This window comes from Lissotriton helveticus, chromosome 7 (genome assembly GCF_964261635.1).
Source record: "Lissotriton helveticus chromosome 7, aLisHel1.1, whole genome shotgun sequence".
Classification (NCBI taxonomy): domain Eukaryota; kingdom Metazoa; phylum Chordata; class Amphibia; order Caudata; family Salamandridae; genus Lissotriton; species Lissotriton helveticus.
This window is the reverse complement of record NC_136068.1, coordinates 405,256,699-405,274,292: the sequence shown is the minus strand read 5'-3', so window position 1 is coordinate 405,274,292 and position 17,594 is coordinate 405,256,699. Positions and strand designations below refer to the sequence as shown.

Genomic DNA, 17,594 nt, shown 5'->3' with positions numbered 1-17,594 from the left:
GAAGACATGCGGGGACCCCGGACATTCCAGGTAAGTATCACGTGGCCCATGGTAGAGCTAAGAGACGTGAACATCAGTGAATAGCGCCTCCCACTCGAATCCAGATAGTTAGCACTCGAACATGCACAACAACACTTCCAATGTCCCTCCCTTAGACTCTCGCAGCAAAAGGGAAATGTGAATAACCAAACAGGGAAAGAAGAAACCTTATGAGGGCAACCCCCAGAACATTAAGGTGTCGTCCAAACAAAACATACAGCAACCTGGCCGCATGTCCTACTGGCCCCGAAAAGATGGGGCGAACCGGGAGTTGTGCTACCATGCAGGGTAGGCTCCCATAATTCCAACATAATCAACTAATAGTGCATTGCCATAGCATAATTCCAAAAGTCAAGAACAGCAACTCCCCCAGGATTTAGAGACACCTCCAGTGTACCAACTCCACCCCATCCGGATTCATGAAGGGACACAGACATTAGAAACATTAAAAATCCCCCTTCCCCCTCCCACAGCAATTCAAACAACAGCACCCAGAAGTGTCATTTCAGGACGGCCATTTTCATACGATACCATCCGCCATCTGGGCTGTAACGTCTGGCATTCTCAGGTACACCTTATCCGATGAGTCCACTATTGAGGAGCCCGCCCCCCGAAGAATGAAAGGAAGTGTCTACTTTGTCCTTCGCCATTGCTGCCTCTGCCATCTGCTTCTCAATACGTACCACCTCCTGATGCTCCCTACGGATCTGGTCCGGGCCAGGCACCGTCGCCGACGCCGTTAACCGCCTTCTAGACCGCCGTCGCCGGGATCGTCTACCACCTGCTTCCCCAGAGTATGTTGCAGTAGTGCCCGTGGATCATGGGCCAGAATACTGACCTGACGTCTTCAGCCAGCCCCAAACATCCTGAAGCATGTTGAAGAACCTGGACTTCCCATCAGAGACAACACAGAGCATAGCCGGAAACATCAACGAATAGGAGAGATTGAGCTGCCAAAGCTGATGTTTAACCGGCAAGAAAGACCTCCACTGGCGCTGGACTTTGATTGTGTAGTCCGGAAAGAACAACTTTGGCATTTTCATATTGAATGTCATCCAGGGTCCTCGTCTCCCGGAGGATCACATCCCGATCCCGGAAGTGTAGTAATTTGAAGATGAGGGGCCGAGCCCTGTCACCTGCGGCCGGCTTCCTGCATGGCACATTGTAGGAGAGGAGGATCTGCTTCTTGTAGTTACCCCCACTTTTTGCTGATGTTTCACAGTTTTTCGACTTTATTCTGGCTGGGACCCTGCTATCCAGGACCCCAGCCTAGCTGCTTCCTCTCTAAAATGATTCCATGTACTTTAGGTATACTCCAGTTTGGTTACTGGGGTTCCCTTCCGAGTCCCTAGTAAATGGTACACTAGGTACCCAGGGCATAGGTACCCCAGAGGCCTACCAGGGGCTGAAGCATGTATTATGTCACCCCTGGGCAGCCTTCAAAAATGACACCACAGGTCTGCTACAGCAGCTTGTGTAAGGTGGTGTATACACCCCTTACTTAGATATAGGTTCCCTAGATCTACCTTATATCACTACACATATAAACCTATCAGTCACTCCTATGGGAGGCCTTATCAATCCTGAAGGCAGGGTGCTGGGTTTTGTGTGAGAGGGTGTCCATGCATGAGCAGGGCCCCTCTGCAGCCTTCAGAATCTATTCTCTGGGGTTGTTCTGTGATGCAGCCAGACCATATACTCTTAAGCGCATTATAACCTTGCTGTAAATGTTAACTTTGGAATGGCTGCAAGGAAACATGTTGTTTTTAGTGTCAAACACTTTGGAATCATACTCCCCCCCCACCAGTCCTGGCGGCGGGGGTATGATTCCACCCTCCAAGAAGGAGAAACATGACCACACTGGTACACCTGGTACCAGCTTTACAGATCCCTGGCATCACAAAATGGATGCCACAGACACAAGTTTGGCCTCCTGCTGCTGGACGAAACTCCGGCAGGGGAGGCCTGGCCAATAGGTTTCTTGTCACAGGGTGGTGTCACCACCTCCCAGACAGGCTTTAGTGTATTGGGGTTGGGTGGGTGCACTCCAAGAGTGCTTTGAACTGGGGGCACATTTGGTGTCCCTGTGCATAGCCCAGTTCAAACCAGTTGCAGCGGCTACCAGCCCCTCCTCTGGCGCGAAACTGGACAAAGGAATGGGGTGTAGCCACCCCTCTTTCCAAACCCTCCCATTAATGGGTCCCCGGAGTTTGTCCCACCCCTTCCTTGGGTATAAGATAGGAACCCCTGGCAACAGGACTTTAGATTACACCAGGACGAAACTCTGATAGTGAATTCTGGAACTTCGACGATCTGCATGACGCTGGATGACTGAAGAATCTCCCTTGGAGTAAAGGAGTTACTCCCCTGCGTGGCAGGCACCAAAGACGCATCTGAACGGTTTGCATCTCCGAAGCTCCCGCGGGACTCCGAAGAATTTGCAACACAGGAGGTGGATTTCCATACTTCCCCGAGGCCGACCCGAGTCCCCAGCAAAGCTGAGACCCGTAGCCTTTGTGGGTACCGTGGAACCGGAACCTCTGGACACCATGCACTTATGCAAGTGCATCTGCTTCTTGACGATCCCTGAGGCTGTGCATTGGGTTACTTGTAGCCCAGACCCCGAGCAGCATTTCCACCGAAGATGGCAACTTTAACTTTTTTGGGCTTCCCTGGTTGCTCCAGATGTGCCCTGACTCTCCATCGCTCAAGGAGTCCCCTGAACCTTGCTGGTCCACACCGAAGCATCTTTTCTCTTCCAGCGTTCTTCCAGCGTGGGTTGCTATTGCCAAGGCTTGTTGTGTTCAATCCGAGCACCAGCACCGCAGCACTTGACATCCTTCGTGGGACAGCTTGAATTCAGCTCCTGGTCGTCATCGACGCCTCCTGGTCCTCGTGGCTGCGGAGTCAAGCTTCACCCCTTCGCACCTGAATCACCTGACATCAGTGGGCATTCGTCTATTGTGCCCCTGGTCACTGGCAAGTGACCCAGACTCAGTCCCCTCTGCTTTCAGGTTCCTCACATCTTCGATCCAGGCTTGGATCACACTGGACACTTTTCTTCTCCACGGCAGCAGCACTTTGCAGCAGTTCGCCATTGAAAATAATGACTATTCCCGACACCATTTGACACCTATGCACCCGGCTTCCCTGGGCGTGGTAACTCGAGTACTCCGGTGCTTCCGTGGGTGTTGGTCCTAGAACCCCTTAAGTCTAAAGGGGTTTGCTCAAAGTCCTCTCCTAAGTTTCCTTAATCTTAAAAATTCTAACCACGACTTTCCCCATAGAAGCTAACAGTGCTCACAGCTGTGTTTTACCACACTGCACGCGTCCCCCGAGGGTCCCCTGTGTCACTACCTTAGGTGGTTGCTTGTGGTCCCAGCGATTCTACAGGCTCTAGGCCTTGTGTCTAGTCAAGTCGTGGTTCTTATACCACTTTCTTAATATATGGTTTGGTCCCCCCTGGGGCCCAGTGTATATTGTGCTATTTACTGAAGTTCTATTTTGTTTAAAGTGTGTACCTTGCTCTGTAATCTTATAAAGAGATTACTAGAGAGCCTGTAGTAATAAATACATATATTTTATATATATACCTTGTATGGTTCTCCTTTCATTTAGACATTCAAGAGGTTATAATCTGGTAAACCAAGCTTACTTTACACTCCTTAAAAATGTAGCCTGAAGGCTGCTCTCCATAGCTACCACTAGGATATCTTTCAATAAAGGTTGTCTTAAATCTATCATCAATTAGGGTTGTTTGGACTGGTGCAAGGTGCCCACTATAACTAGTGGACAGCATTTGCCAGGCCAACGTCTCACAGACACGATGCGCTTGTTCTATGGTTAAGAATGGGGAGATCTCCGTGTGTGGTAAGATGGTTTTAAGCCAGTGCTCCTAGAAGGCGACCTCGTCCTGACCCTCCGCATCTTCCTGCATCCCAATCAACCGGACATTGTTCTGCCGCGAGCGGCCTTCTGCATCTTCAATGCGATCTTCAAGATATCGGATCTGAATCCCATGGGCATTTTGTTCAGGCCTACCAGGCCCTCCCACCACTATGTCTGCCTCCGGGCAGCCCCTGGTACAACCTCACTGTCTCGTTGGGGATTCACTAGCGCTTCGCTCCACCATTGCTGGCTCCAGTCTGCACATGGGCACGTCTGCACCTTTTCCACCAGCAGTCAAGGGGGCAGCGTATATCCTGACTCGGCTGCAGCCGAGGTGCGCCTCACTCACCCCAGTTCTCCACGGCCGGACCTCCTGCTACCCACTCATATACGGGGACAGACCCCATCGTGCCCCTGGGAAGCGGGGCTCAGTCAACAGGGCTCCGCCAGGTCAGTCGCAGCCATGGCTCTTCCACAGCTCACCTGTGCGCTAATGCGTGCAGCGGAGGCCCCCGTATTCACAGGCCAATTTGCTTGCTACCTCTCACGACCCGGGGGCCGACTTTTCTACTTCTCTGCCTCGCCCCCTACCCCGTCCCACGGGGGCATGGACTATAGAGATGTCCGTGTCCGCGGGCAGAGAGGCCCAGCCACAACCGCCCCGCCCAGCTGCTGAGAAGCACAGGCCTCCAGCTGCACGCCTGCACTCCGCTGAATATTGCGGGCAACCTGCCCTCCGGGTCCCGCGTCGATCAGTGCCGACCCCCGGGTGCAGTAGGGCATCACCCACTTCCCGATGGAACCAGATGCCGGCAATGCAGGAGAAGTATTCCGGATGAAGGGGATATACAACGGAGGGTTCTAAGAACGAGTCCGCCATGCTGCCCCTGTTGGCCACGCCCCCTCACAAGGTTGTGATCTTATATAGTTCACCCTAAATATTCGGAGTGGAACACACTCTGGGCCAGTTTTTGGGAGCACTCGAAACAATCTATTCTGGTATGTAAGCTATGGTCATGGGAGGAGTATAAAAAGATGCGTTTGTTTCCATGTTGCTTTCTCCAAATGTCCCCAGTGTCCTACCCAATCTCGCAGCCCTTCCGCCAGTCTTCTCACTGCAGTCCCCATTAAGGGGGGAGTCAAGCAGTCTAGTTGTACGTCTAGTACACAGTTGAAGTCACCCACTATTAACAAGTTGTCTGGTGATGTACCTGCCATGTGTGTGGCGAGGGAATGGAGAAAGGTTGTCTGATCCTGTCTGGGGACATGGATACTGGGCTTGCTGGGACGCCATGCACTTTATAAATCAAATTTCATTTCATTTCATTTCTAGTGTAAACTCTTTACCACACAATCAGTCCTCCAGGAGGACATGTCTGCCTTTTTTTATTGGTAATCAAACGGATCAGCTCAAAAGGTGTCCTGGCTCATACCCATATTAAAGTCCCCCTGGCGTATGCCGAGAAAGAGGTGGCATAGAGTTGGCCCTGCCATCTTCGCCTCAGCTTGCCCATCTAAGACCCAACTAAATGAGTCCCCTGGAGCATGGCCACCTGGTCCCCTCTCCGTCTAAGCTATTTGTGGATTGTATGCCTCTTAGAGGCTGATCACCGCCCACTAATGTTCCAGGAGATGAGTGTCATTGAGAATCTGAGGTTATCCGTGTAGGGCAATGTTGCATTCTATTCCCCTCCCCCACTTAATCTCCCTGATCCTATACTCCACATGCAAACAAAAAAGCAAAAAAAGGGAAAGGGAAGAAAACAAAGGGAAACATAAACAATCCCCAACAACAACTCCCAGACCCCAGGGCAGTACAGCAACTGCTTGCCGTCCAAACTGTAAAGTACAAACATATGTTTAGCGAATATCTCCTCTGGTCAGCCTATACGGGCCTTACCAGAAGGGGCTTGCCAAGAGGGGTGTATCAAAAACACTCCATGCCAGCCGATATCCTATTTAGTAAATTATGATTCTCCGGCTAATATATTGCTGTGCACATAATAGATTGCAGGCAAGGGCCCCTGGTAATGGCATGCAGCTCTAGATAAATCTGTCCCTCCCCTTCCCCTTCCTTCCCATCTGAGTTCTACACAGTGTCATAACATCAGTGCAGCGTTCGGTAAAGGATATCAGATTATATCTTCTGCCATCTGGAGTGTTACCACAGGAAGGCCAGTCTCATCCCCTCGTGAGGAGACAGAGTCAGATCTTGCTGATTTCCTTTTCAGGGGAGGAATCCATCTCCAGGGTCTTCTGCAGTTTCAACTCTATCTCCACTACCACCTATAGTACTGCCACTCTCTCTATTCAGTCTGTGAAGGAGACGGTCCACTCCTGGTTCTGCTCTGTGTAGACCCACGGGGGCGCCTGCGCGTCCTTCTCCTGGAAGGTAATGATCTCGGGTGTGTCATCGGGACGGTTGTCCCAGCACTGTATGCTTCCAGCCATGTCCAGGCTGAGTCCGGGTCTTAAAACAAATACCTGGCGCCTTCAATTGCTATTCTAGTCTAGAGGGACACATCAGGAAGTATTGTATGCCATTGTCCCTGAGCATCTTCTTGACCTCCAAGCAAGAAGCTCTTTTGGCCTGTACCCCCACCCTATAGTCTGGGAATATGGACACCTTACTGTTGGCCACAACAAAGGGGCCCTTCAGGCGTGCTTTTTGGAATGTAGCATCACGATCTCTGTAGTTTAGTAATCTGGCCACCACCAGTCTGGCTGCTCTGCCCGGGGCCAGCGGCCTTGATGAACTCGATGGGCTCGTTCCAGGGCAAAGAAGGAAGTCTGCGACTCTGGGGCTACTTCAATTGGTAGCCAGTTTTCCAGAAAGTCCACCGCGTTCCCCTTTCCAATCTCTTCTGGCAGACCAGTTACTCTGATGTTATAGCGCCTATGGTGCCCCTCTGCATCCTCAGTACTTTTTTTAAGGAATTGAACTCTGTCGGACAATTGGCTGGTGAGCGTCTTGCATTCTGGTTTGAGCTAGGTGATGGAGGTTTCCACTCCCTTGATGCGGTCTGCTAATTTGTGGTGTTCTGCCCTCAGAAGACCCAGGCCCACAGACACTGTGTCTATTTTTTGCTGCAGGATAGCCTAGGTGTCTGTTATGGGCACCAGGATCTTGTCTAATTGGAGCCCTATGGGGTCCACAGGGGGGTGCACCTGTGTCATTCTCAGATGGAGCATCGTAAGCTGGGTCCTGGGTTTCAGGTGGGGCTCTCCCTGGCCTGGTTCTGAGTTTCCCTATCTGCGGCAGGGTATGTCAGGTGTCCCGAAAATCCTGCGTCGTATCACCAAACACACACTAGCAGTTCTCTACTTCCACACGGTGTCGGGATCTAACCGATCTCTCCCCTCAGCAACTAGGTTTGTCAGGCCCAGGGTGGCCCCATCACCAGCGTTAGGAATTCCAGGGCAAACACCAGTCTAGGATGGTACCCAAGAGAGCAGTTCCTTCACAATCAGTCCTAGCATGGCGATGAGGTCACTGTGGATCTCCGCACGCTGTTTGTATCTGCTCCTTCCTGGACCCTCAAATAAGCGGTAGGCAATGAGATGCCGTGGAGCTGTCTCCCCGCGTCCCGCTCAGGTAACAGATTCTGTATGCAGCTAGTGCCAGTCCTGCACCACGACCTACAGGGCTATTTACTTCACACAGGATCTCAGGTCTCAATACGTCTCGGGAAGTGCAGTGTCCATCCTCGTCTGCCCTGTGGCCTCCAGGGTGTATCATAGTCTTCCAAAGCAGGTATAATGATGCCCATAACCATGTGATCTGCCATCCGTCCACTAAGAGGTGGCTCTGCTCCAGGGGGGCACAGGGTACACGACGCCACGCGTCCAGACTAGGTGGCCTTCAGGAGTGCGTCTCCTACCAGAGCCACCTCGCTCCTTAACGTCTCTTCAGGGGCCCCTTGTCCTGCAGCAGGCCGCACCGTGTCCAATATTGAGGCTTGCTGATCTGGTCCTCCCTCAGCCATGTGTTCCCAAAAATGCACATCTGGGCTTCCACTGCAGACTGCTCTGTGGCTGCAGTGCGGGATTCTGCTCCTTAGCCAGGCTCCGGCCACACTCACCGCCCTACTCCTGGTAGTCAGTCCTGGCGGTGCTGTTGGCGCCATTGGACCTCAATCAACATGTGCCCCTTTAGCAGCCATCCAGGCCTCAGGGATTCCGCTCCTGCTGAGGGGCCGGCACCTCCTCTCCCCTGCAGGCCATCACAGGTTTGCCAGCACTTTCCTGCATGGAAGCCGAGGCTGCAATTCAAGCAGCCAGGCCTCTCCTAGCTGTAATCTCCAGCTGTTGCCAGGAGTATGAGGCCACGCAGCTGCCGACCCAACCAGAGCACCAGGGTGCCCACCAAGGCTCCGGTACACCCTGCGACCTTATCTACAAGGTAGGTGCCAGGATTCAGGATAATTAATGGGCTTGGTTCGCAGCTTTTTTACTGACCGTCTAATGCAGACGCCATCTTGGCCTTCGTGATAAAATTCTTACGAAGAAATGTGCTTGCAAGCAGAACACTTTCTGAGTATGTTATCATTTATGTGGAAAACATGTAAAAGTTTAAACATGAACTTGTAAAATGGAAGCATGTTTGCACTGGCCCTGTTTAACATGGCTTGGCAGTTCGGGCTGGACTGTTCCCATGAGGCACAGGGTCAAGGCTGATTTGCATATGGCCATGTCTGACCTGGGGTGGTGTGGAGTGCAAAAAAACGATGGATTTAGGCCCAGATCTCTGTACTGGGGTGAATGTATGACATTGTTCTGCATTCTGTCCATCAATTGTTGTTTTGCCTGTTTAACCCCACAACCTCCTTGTGCTCCTGAAGCTACTCTGCTCAGCTAAATTGCACTGGGCTCGCTATGCTGCCCCAGACCTTGTCGCATATTTTTTATGCACTAGAAATTTTGCTCATAGAGTTGGATGTAGGAAAGTGGTGTGTGTAGGAAACAGTCTTCAACCTTGCAGTAAGTAAGTTATTTGCCAGTGACCTTCTGCACAAATCAGAAGGCTGAAGGAGCAAGGTGTAGCTCAAAGCCATGCCCTCCACATGAGCAAATCCCACTGTGCATGGCTTTAGGCTATGCACAGCTGGCTCCAGGTATGACTGTGGAAAGTGATTGTTGGGTCACATGGTAAACAGACAAAAGTGCTAGGTTCCATTGTGTCAATTTGTGCCTTTAAATTCTGCTGTCCTTGGTCCCCCTATTGCTTGCCCCAAAACCAAACACAAATTTTGTGACTTTAGTGCTTGACCCTCAAAATAGCTGTGTAGAGCAGTTCAAGTCTTACTTATGAATGTAGTGGGGGTTAGAAACATAAGCCTTGGTGTGCATGGTAAAAATGAATAAATCAATGTCTTGTTAATACCATGACTTTAGTAAAAGACCAATTTTAATTCCAGACGCACAAAAAGAACTAGAACACATGAAAATAAGTGTCAGAGTCAGATGGATGTTGACAAATCAATACAGCAACAATGACAGTGGTTGAGGAACACACTTGCATTAGGTGTTCTTGAAAATGACCACACTTGCATCCCTTCTACCAAGTGTCTCGCTGATTTTCTTTATTGTCCTGCTATTACACACTGTTCAGGGGTAACTAATTTTCTGACATCCCAGCCATGCTCTCTCGCACATACTAGTTCAGCCCCTGAGCACAATTAAAGAGAGGGAGATGGCGTTTGTGTTTTGAGTCTTTGAGGGAGGCATGACAGTGGCTGTGGGAAGGTCACTGTGTACATATGTGTCATGCTGGTGGCCTGTGTAAGGGGGCTTGTGTTTTTATTCACACTGACTACCATCTCATTTGCCTTTGCCCATTACAGTGTGAGTACCTCTTTAATGCCGAAGGATCTACGTCCACCCTCAGGATGTCCTGTGGAGCTGGGACTTCCAATCGACGACAGCTCATTTTCTGCTCACCTTCACATTGGAGCCAGTAAAGGGCAGCTTGGGAAGGTGAAGAAAATCCTGCACACAGGTGGGTTGTACAACCTATATGTAGACATTAAACGTTGGGGGTCAGTGTTTTCATATTGATCATAGGTTCTGTATGTACCACTTCTGATATTGAAGACAAATAATATTTACCTTCTCATAGGAATTTTAAGAAGGGCATTCTTGTGTTACACACCCTAGTTCTTGGCAGCTGGTCCTACGTAGTGCCCTTGTACCAAGTCAACTGTGTATCTACCCCTCTCCATGGCTGAATCTCGCAGGCCTCCCACATGAGTACTCTACTCATCACTTACACACTTTTTTAGGTGTTGACATGTTCTTTGGTTTGACGTTCCACTTCTTGCCCAAAAACACCAGGCCTGTTGTCTACTTCTCATCCCATTGCCTGTTCACCCATGCCCAAGTAACTGATTTTCTCTCCTTTATCAATTACTGAATAACCCTCTGCTCATGATTTAGTGTAATCCCAGCCAAACTGACATCATCTGTTATGCTTAATTTACTTCAATCATTTGTCTGGGGCAACATTCTTCTCGCTACTTCGGCTCAGAACCTAGCAGTTTTCATCAGCATCAAAGTCAGACTTAACTTCTTTGTCAACCATCAACCACCCTTATCGCAAACTGCTTGACATCCTCAAGATCCTTTTCTATCTCATGCCCCTGCTTGATCACTACACTCAACCACTGAAGGATTAATTACGGCAGCTGTCTCCTCCTCCGATTCACCGAGTACCTATCTTTTGCATGGTCCTCTTGTCCACCTCCATCATAGGGCTTTGCTTCTGTAAATACAGTGTAACAAGCCAAAGCACCTAATCTACATGCACTGTACATTGCATCAGGCAAGCAGACTGGGTGTATTGACTTGCCTCATTACATGTACTTAACCTCTGTACACTCAGCTTTCATCCACTGGTTCTTGCCATTCATCACCTTTGTTTCGTGTAACCATCTTTTGTTTCACCAGTGTTCTCTTTAAATTACTCCAAGATTTAATTTAAAAAATGACTACATTCTAATCCAAAAATGCCAAAAACAGGGCAAGGGGATCACCAAAAAGAGAAGGTTGGAACCAGGCCTCAGTCTTCATGTTTTTTGCAGCAGTTTATTCACACTAAAATAAACTGTTTGCATTCATAATGAAAATGTCTAGATTACTGATGATTATTATAATGTCTTCCCTGATTTATTGTCAGATGCCCATATTTTTATTTTCAGTATAATATTTGTTCTTGAACGTGGTGAGACATACAACTAAATAATGCATATCGAGAAACCTACACCACTGTATAATGCAATAAATGACTACTTTTTGCACTCCAACCATATTATGATGTAATCCATGTCCCGAATGCTTACATTTCCACATTAAGTCAGTTGGGTTTATTGTATAGTAAAACAAAATCATTACAAAATATGCCATACATTCCATTGTCACATAAAAAATACTCTAATAATAGTCGGTTAAAATTAGCAGTGCAATTTCACCTTGCAAGGACGGCTTATTGATAACATTGCAGGTATGCCAGATTTTATAAAAGAAACTTTGGAGAGATAGCATAAAGTTGTTCCAATATTATACAGACTGTGCTGAGTCAGTCATTATTGATTATTTAATTAATCTGCCTCACATTATGGGATCAACTCAAGCTGAATAAAAAATGACAGTTCACATTAATTAAACAAGTATTCGCACATCCAATAGGTGTTGTCTTTTTAGCTGTTGGCCTTGCCAATGCTTTCTGCAGAAGCTGTGTGACATCAAGAACAAGAAAAACCGTGCAATACAGCTGCTGCAATGGTATGTCTAATTGTGTAAAGCGCATTGTCACACATAAGGGTATCCTGGCTCTGTGTCTGGCCTTTCCTTTGGATGTTCTTATGTGGAGTGGGAGATCGGTCCAAGCTCTAGGAGCAATGTAAGAGCATGCATGTCCTCCTGATCTGATTCTGTGTTTTCAAAGGATGTGCGTGAGTACGAGTCCTGCAGAGCAGAGGTTTTCTGGGAGGTTGGTGGAAGTATTTGCGACTGTTCTGGTAGGTGGGGCCTGATCTATCTATTGTGTGTGCGTGTGAGGAGTTTGAAATAAGCACGTTTGTGGATTGCGAGCCGGTTGTGGTGTGATGTGAATTCTGTGTTGAGTATGAGTCTTACTGCCGAGTTCTGAATGGTTTGTAGTCTTCTGGTGAGTTGCTTGGGGATTCCGGTATAGAAGGCTTTCCCATAGTCTAACTTGCTAGTGACTAGGTCTTCCGTGTCAGTTTTTCTAATGTTGCTCTGGAGCCATTTGAAGATTTTTCTTTGCATCTTTAGGGTGTGGAAGCAGGATGCAGTGATGGTGTTGACTCCTGCAGTCATATCCAGTTTGCTGCTGATAATGATTTTGAAGTTCCTGGCATGGGTTCTGGGTGAGGGCATGGGTCCAAGCTGGGACAGCCATCAGTTAGAGTCCCTTATTGAGCTGTTCTTATCAAATATCACTGTCTGTCTTGTTGGTGTTGAGAACAGTTGGCTTTCATCCAGTTAACAACTTTGGTCATGCAGGCGGTGAACTTATTTATTGTGTTGGGGGTCTTGTCTGAGAGAGCGAGAGTATGAGTTGAATGTCATTGACATAGGAGAGGATGCTGATGTTATGCTCAAATGACATTGGCCAAAAGGATCATGTCTGAGTTGAAGAGGATGGAGCTGAGCAATGACTCTTGAGGCACTCTGCAGGTGAATTTGTGTACATCCGACAAGTAAGTTGCCAGGCTGACAGCTTGTGTTCTATCATTTAAAAAGGAGCAGATTCAGAGGAGAGTCGGTCCTTAGATGACAATCGTGTGCAGGCGCTTGATTAGGATGGGGTGTGAGATTGTGTCAAATGCTGCAGAGAGATCCAGGAGAATGAGAGCTGCTGTGCCTCTTCTGCTATGGATCATGCAGATGCTGTCTGTAGCAGCAATGAGTGCTGTTTCTGAACTGTGGTTAGGCTGGAATGCAAACTACTTGGTGTTGGGGGGCTGGTGGTTTCTGATATGGTGGTCAATGAAGCGTCAGTTGATTAGTTTCTCTAAGACCTTTGTCATGTATGACAGGTGGAAGATAAGTCTGTAGGTGGAAAGCGTGACTGAGTCAGCGGATGGGTTCTTGATCAGGGGTGAGACATTTGTATGTTTACAAATGTGCAGGATTGTGGCTAAGTCTATGGAGCTGCTGGGGATGGGTGTTAGTGATTCTCTGATTGGTAGGAGGCCTTTGGTGAAGGTGTAGTTAGGTGCAAAGGTCAGATGGAGCCCCCAAGTGGATAGACTTCATGGTAGCAGCATTTTCAACAGTGTTGACTGCGGGCCATTGGGTCCAGTTTGTCCTTCGGCTGTAATGGGAAGTTGAGTTGCAACACTGATGTGGTCTGGTTGAGGGTCAAAGTTGCTGTATATGCAAATGATCATTTTTTGGGGTCGAATTCTTCCAAGAAATTGTTGCAAAAAAAGTTGCAAATTGGGGTCCTAGCACACAACTAAAGCTGTCTGTAGGTGAAACCAAAAAGTTAAGGTAAAACAACATGACATAACGGGGATATAAAACATATCCTGAGATGTTATCTCTGGATCTGTTTTATGTTTTCCTAATTTTCTAATAGTGCCCTTTTAGTTTTACAGGGATGTTGAGGGTTGTCGTCTGTATGTAAGGCTAATTAAAGGACTTATAACAATTGATACTTAGCGAGTTGGCAATCTACCCATACATTACATTTACTGGAGCAGAAAGTTTCCCTTTTGTGGAAACTATTTATAATAGTTTTGAGATTGGTCTTTCACATGCTTGGTATTGCCTTTCAGGTCACCATGCAAGTGGTTGCAACTCTCCGTAGAGAGCTATACATTCTAAGCTCACCAGAGCATAGACAAAAATTGCTAATGTACATTGGTCAAGTTGACACTCAGGGGATCATTAGGATGTCCGCCCCCCCATCCTCCTGTGGAATGGGACCGCCCACCATTTGTGCGGGGGTCCGGTTGCTGACATTAGGATGCGCCCGCCACACTGGCGGGCACATCCTGCATTCCTGACATTGCGGCGGGTGGTGCTCTCAGCACCGCCCGCCACAATGCCAGGAAGGCATGTCGTGCATTTCCATGCACAACATGTCAGGCACCGCGCGGTGCCTGCCATGTTGTGCATGGAACTGCAGGGGGGTACCATAGGTACCCCCATGTGCACCCCCCACCCCCCAGAATCCCTGGGGGCCCGGTACTATGGTGAAAACTGCCTGCCTTTACCGCCTGCATTAAAGCTAATATGGATGGCGGTGTCTCCCAGATACCGCCACTATGTTAGCAGCGTTCCCGCCCGGTCGACTCTGCGACCGGGCGGAAAACCGGCAGATGGTCTTTCCATCCGCCGGGGTCCCACCCCGCCATAGTAATGTGGCGGGGGGTAATTCCAAAGTGGGCAATGGTTTTTAGCAGGCGGATCGCCACCGCCATACGGTCCGCCCGCTAACCTAATGGACCCCTCAGAATCCTCTATGTACAATAAATCTGCCCAGGACCCTTCATCCGCCAGCCAGCACCTCCACTTCAGAGAGCTTAAGATAAATTACCCTTATCTTTGTTGCAAGCCCTTTACATACTCCTGGCAATAATCCTAGTTTATACATTTTTGCTGGAAAACAGTAAATTCTATTTTTTTTTTACTTTGGGAGTAACAAAGTCAAGCCTACACTGCTAGAGTAAATGTCTCCATTGAATTTTTCCCATTGCCCTGCTGAGCTATCCACCCACATGTGCCCACTCTAGCTTATCATACAATTCTCCTCAGGTCGCACTGTGTCATTTGCAGGAGCAGTTACTAAAGGGATGTTCAGACCACTGCAAGCTGGAGTGTCTGTGTGCGGGGAATCTCAGCATCGCGCCTCAGTGTGTCGGCTTGGAAGTTGTGCTTTCCTCTAACTATCTCAGCAAGGTGTGATGTGTATATATAACCGAAGGTATCTTCAGGGGTTCTACCTTGCTGTGCACTGTCGGACTCAGGATGATGTCAGGAATGAACCTTGTACATAGTTATTATGGAGGAGATGGTAGTCCTGCTGAGTTTCCGGGAATCCAGGCTCCTCATACATAATGTCTGAGGCTATTGTTCAGGGTTAAGCCCAAGTTGTGTAAGGAGTACTGTAACTAGGTAAAGGGTAAGTCTTAGAAGCCCGTTATGTATTTAATGTAGGGACGAATATATGCAAAAGGTTGGGATGTTACCCAAGCCTATATTCGTGTATCTATATGGAATATAACACCGGTAAGAGTGAACAGCTGTGGAAACAGGGAGACATCCATAAGTTTGTGCATATTGCAACTCGCCCGCAAAGCTATAGTCAAGCATATTCCTGGTCGAACAGCTTGTATTTAAATTTGAGAGCCTCAAAATGTACTTTTGAAACATCTTTACATTTTCTTTAGTCTCTATTATTTTATTATCAAGTCCTAGAAATCCAAAACAAAGATAATGGTTTAATTATCGCTTTTTCCATGTTCTATTCATATGTGACACCGTTGGTACTGTAACCTCCACCCTTCGCTCAGAGTCTAGGGAAATAAGACAGTTCAACTCAAAAAGTGTAACTGATTCTCTTTCAAGTAACTCCAACCCTGTACCTCAGCTCAATAGAAGTGGTCCAACACATCTATTGTCTTGAACTACACACAACCCCTCTCAGCATCTCACCATGTACACATACCTTCAGAAAGAAACTCCTCTCACTCCTTCAGGAAGAAGTGGATGTCATTAAAGAGACGTCCACTTTACAGAGTGCTACTGCAGCATCAAGGAAGTGAGGTTTATTCTCGCTCTTCTTTCTCATTCCAAAAACAGAAGGCTTCCTTAGGACTATGCTTTCTCTTGGTCCTCTCAACAAATACATCCTATCAGAACAGTTCTGCGTGACAACTCTGCAGATGTTCCTTCCCCTTCTCCAACAGGGTAATTACTTGACGCCATTTGATCTCAAAGACACCTATTTGCACATACCCGTCCACCTGGCTTATCTACGGTACATTCGCTTTGTGGTAGGCGGACTACTCCATACACTATTATTTCAAAAATTAGTTCCTTTCAGGGTACCCACCGGTCATAGAGTCTTCACAAAGTGCCTGGCAGCGCGGGCTATGCATTTGTGAAGGGGGTATTCACGTCTTCCGCCCTACCTTTAAAAATAAATTTGTGTTTATTGGCATATCCGCATAACAGCAGTACATTGCGAATACAACAGTTATGCAATACAGAAATGACAGCCAAATGAAGCACCTGGTGCACGTACATAGCATGCGTAGTGCTGGACATCAGCAACATTACATCTGTGATCCACCCTAGGCGAGACAGTTGGCAGACAAGCAAATATAGTGGCTTATAACATAGCACATGGACCTATAGACCAGGGTATGAGGCATAAAATTGTAGTTGCTTTAATCAGGGTTAGTGACATCAGTTCTCATTGACGCTTCTGCAGTGTCGGGGGTATCTGTGTCTCTACTTCGCAGAAAGGCAGTAAAGCATTTCCAAATATCTTTAGGGTGAGATTGTAGTGGCACGAGTTCCCAGAATACCGACAATTGTTCGTGGCAGTAAGACACATCTTTAAGCCAGGCCTGGAACGTAGGGGCCTGCTACCTGCCCCAATGCATTGCAATCCTGTGTTTAGCTAATAAAAGTACCATGGCTGTAAGTCTGCTGTGGATATTGGTATCTCTTTTACATATCGTAGTAAACCAGTTGCAGAATTGAAGGGGAGTGATGTACCAGTAATATAGTGTAGTGTGCTAAAAATCTGGCAGCAGTAAGCGGCAACTTTATGGCATTTCCACGCAAGATGTATAAAGGTGACCTGGTATGTGTGGCACCGTAAACAGTGGGGGTCGGCAGACAAACCCATCTTAAGTAGTTGTGTTGGTGTGCAGTATAATCAATGTATGTATTTGAAGTGTTTGAGACGTAGTGGATAGTTAGGCAATAGCATTTCTAGTTGGCCAGAGCAGAAGGCCCAATGGGTATCCGACAGATGAGATTCTAGGTCAGAGTTCCAGGCTTCGCAAGCTGTCAGGATAAGGAATGGAGTGGAGTTTTACATGTGTGTGCAGAGATGTGATATCACTTTGTGCTGTGACGAGCTCGTATATATGTATTCCAGTCCAGTAAGGGTCGGCGGAGTGGCAGAAAAAGTCTTGTGGAGCGCACAACATTTTGCTTGCAATTGCAAATATAGGAACGTTTTCAGCGGCGTGGGAGTGGATGGGGCTCTGCCTTCAGGTGGGGGAAGGAAATGGTAATCAGAGTATAAATCCGCAAATGTTTTTCTGCCCATTGTGGTTACGCGTCCCATTAGCTCCTTTGCTCTATAGTGGGGGGAGCATGGAGATATTGGCAGGAGGGATAGAAGATGCATACATAATAGAAATACCAGCATGTTTTCTAAGCCCTTCCCATGCACAGCATACACTTTCCACAGTGTTAATTTCAGCCCTAGGTGTTTCATGACGCAGAAACGGTGCTGTTGTGAGCGGCCAGGAGGAGGCTTTATCACGCTCTATGGCCAAGTGTGGCTGAATGTTATGGGGTGAATCCAGCAGTGCAAGAAATGGGCCTGTGCACACAAAGCATAAAGCTGCATGTCTGGTGCTCCCATGCCCCCCTGCAAGCGTGGCAGTGTAAGC

General features: G+C 48.0%; 1 protein-coding gene across 2 annotated transcripts in view; it reads left to right on the top strand.

The window, feature by feature from the left end:
- Positions 1-17,594, top strand: part of LOC144766788 (inactive serine/threonine-protein kinase TEX14-like) — a 1,338,527-nt gene that overhangs the window by 39,323 nt on the left and 1,281,610 nt on the right. For both annotated transcript variants that reach the window (XM_078650521.1, XM_078650519.1), the window contains exon 2: positions 9,771-9,925. In XM_078650521.1, coding sequence (XP_078506647.1) covers positions 9,787-9,925 — 139 coding nt within the window. In that variant the 5' untranslated portion in view covers positions 9,771-9,786. The remainder of the gene's footprint in view (positions 1-9,770; positions 9,926-17,594) is intronic.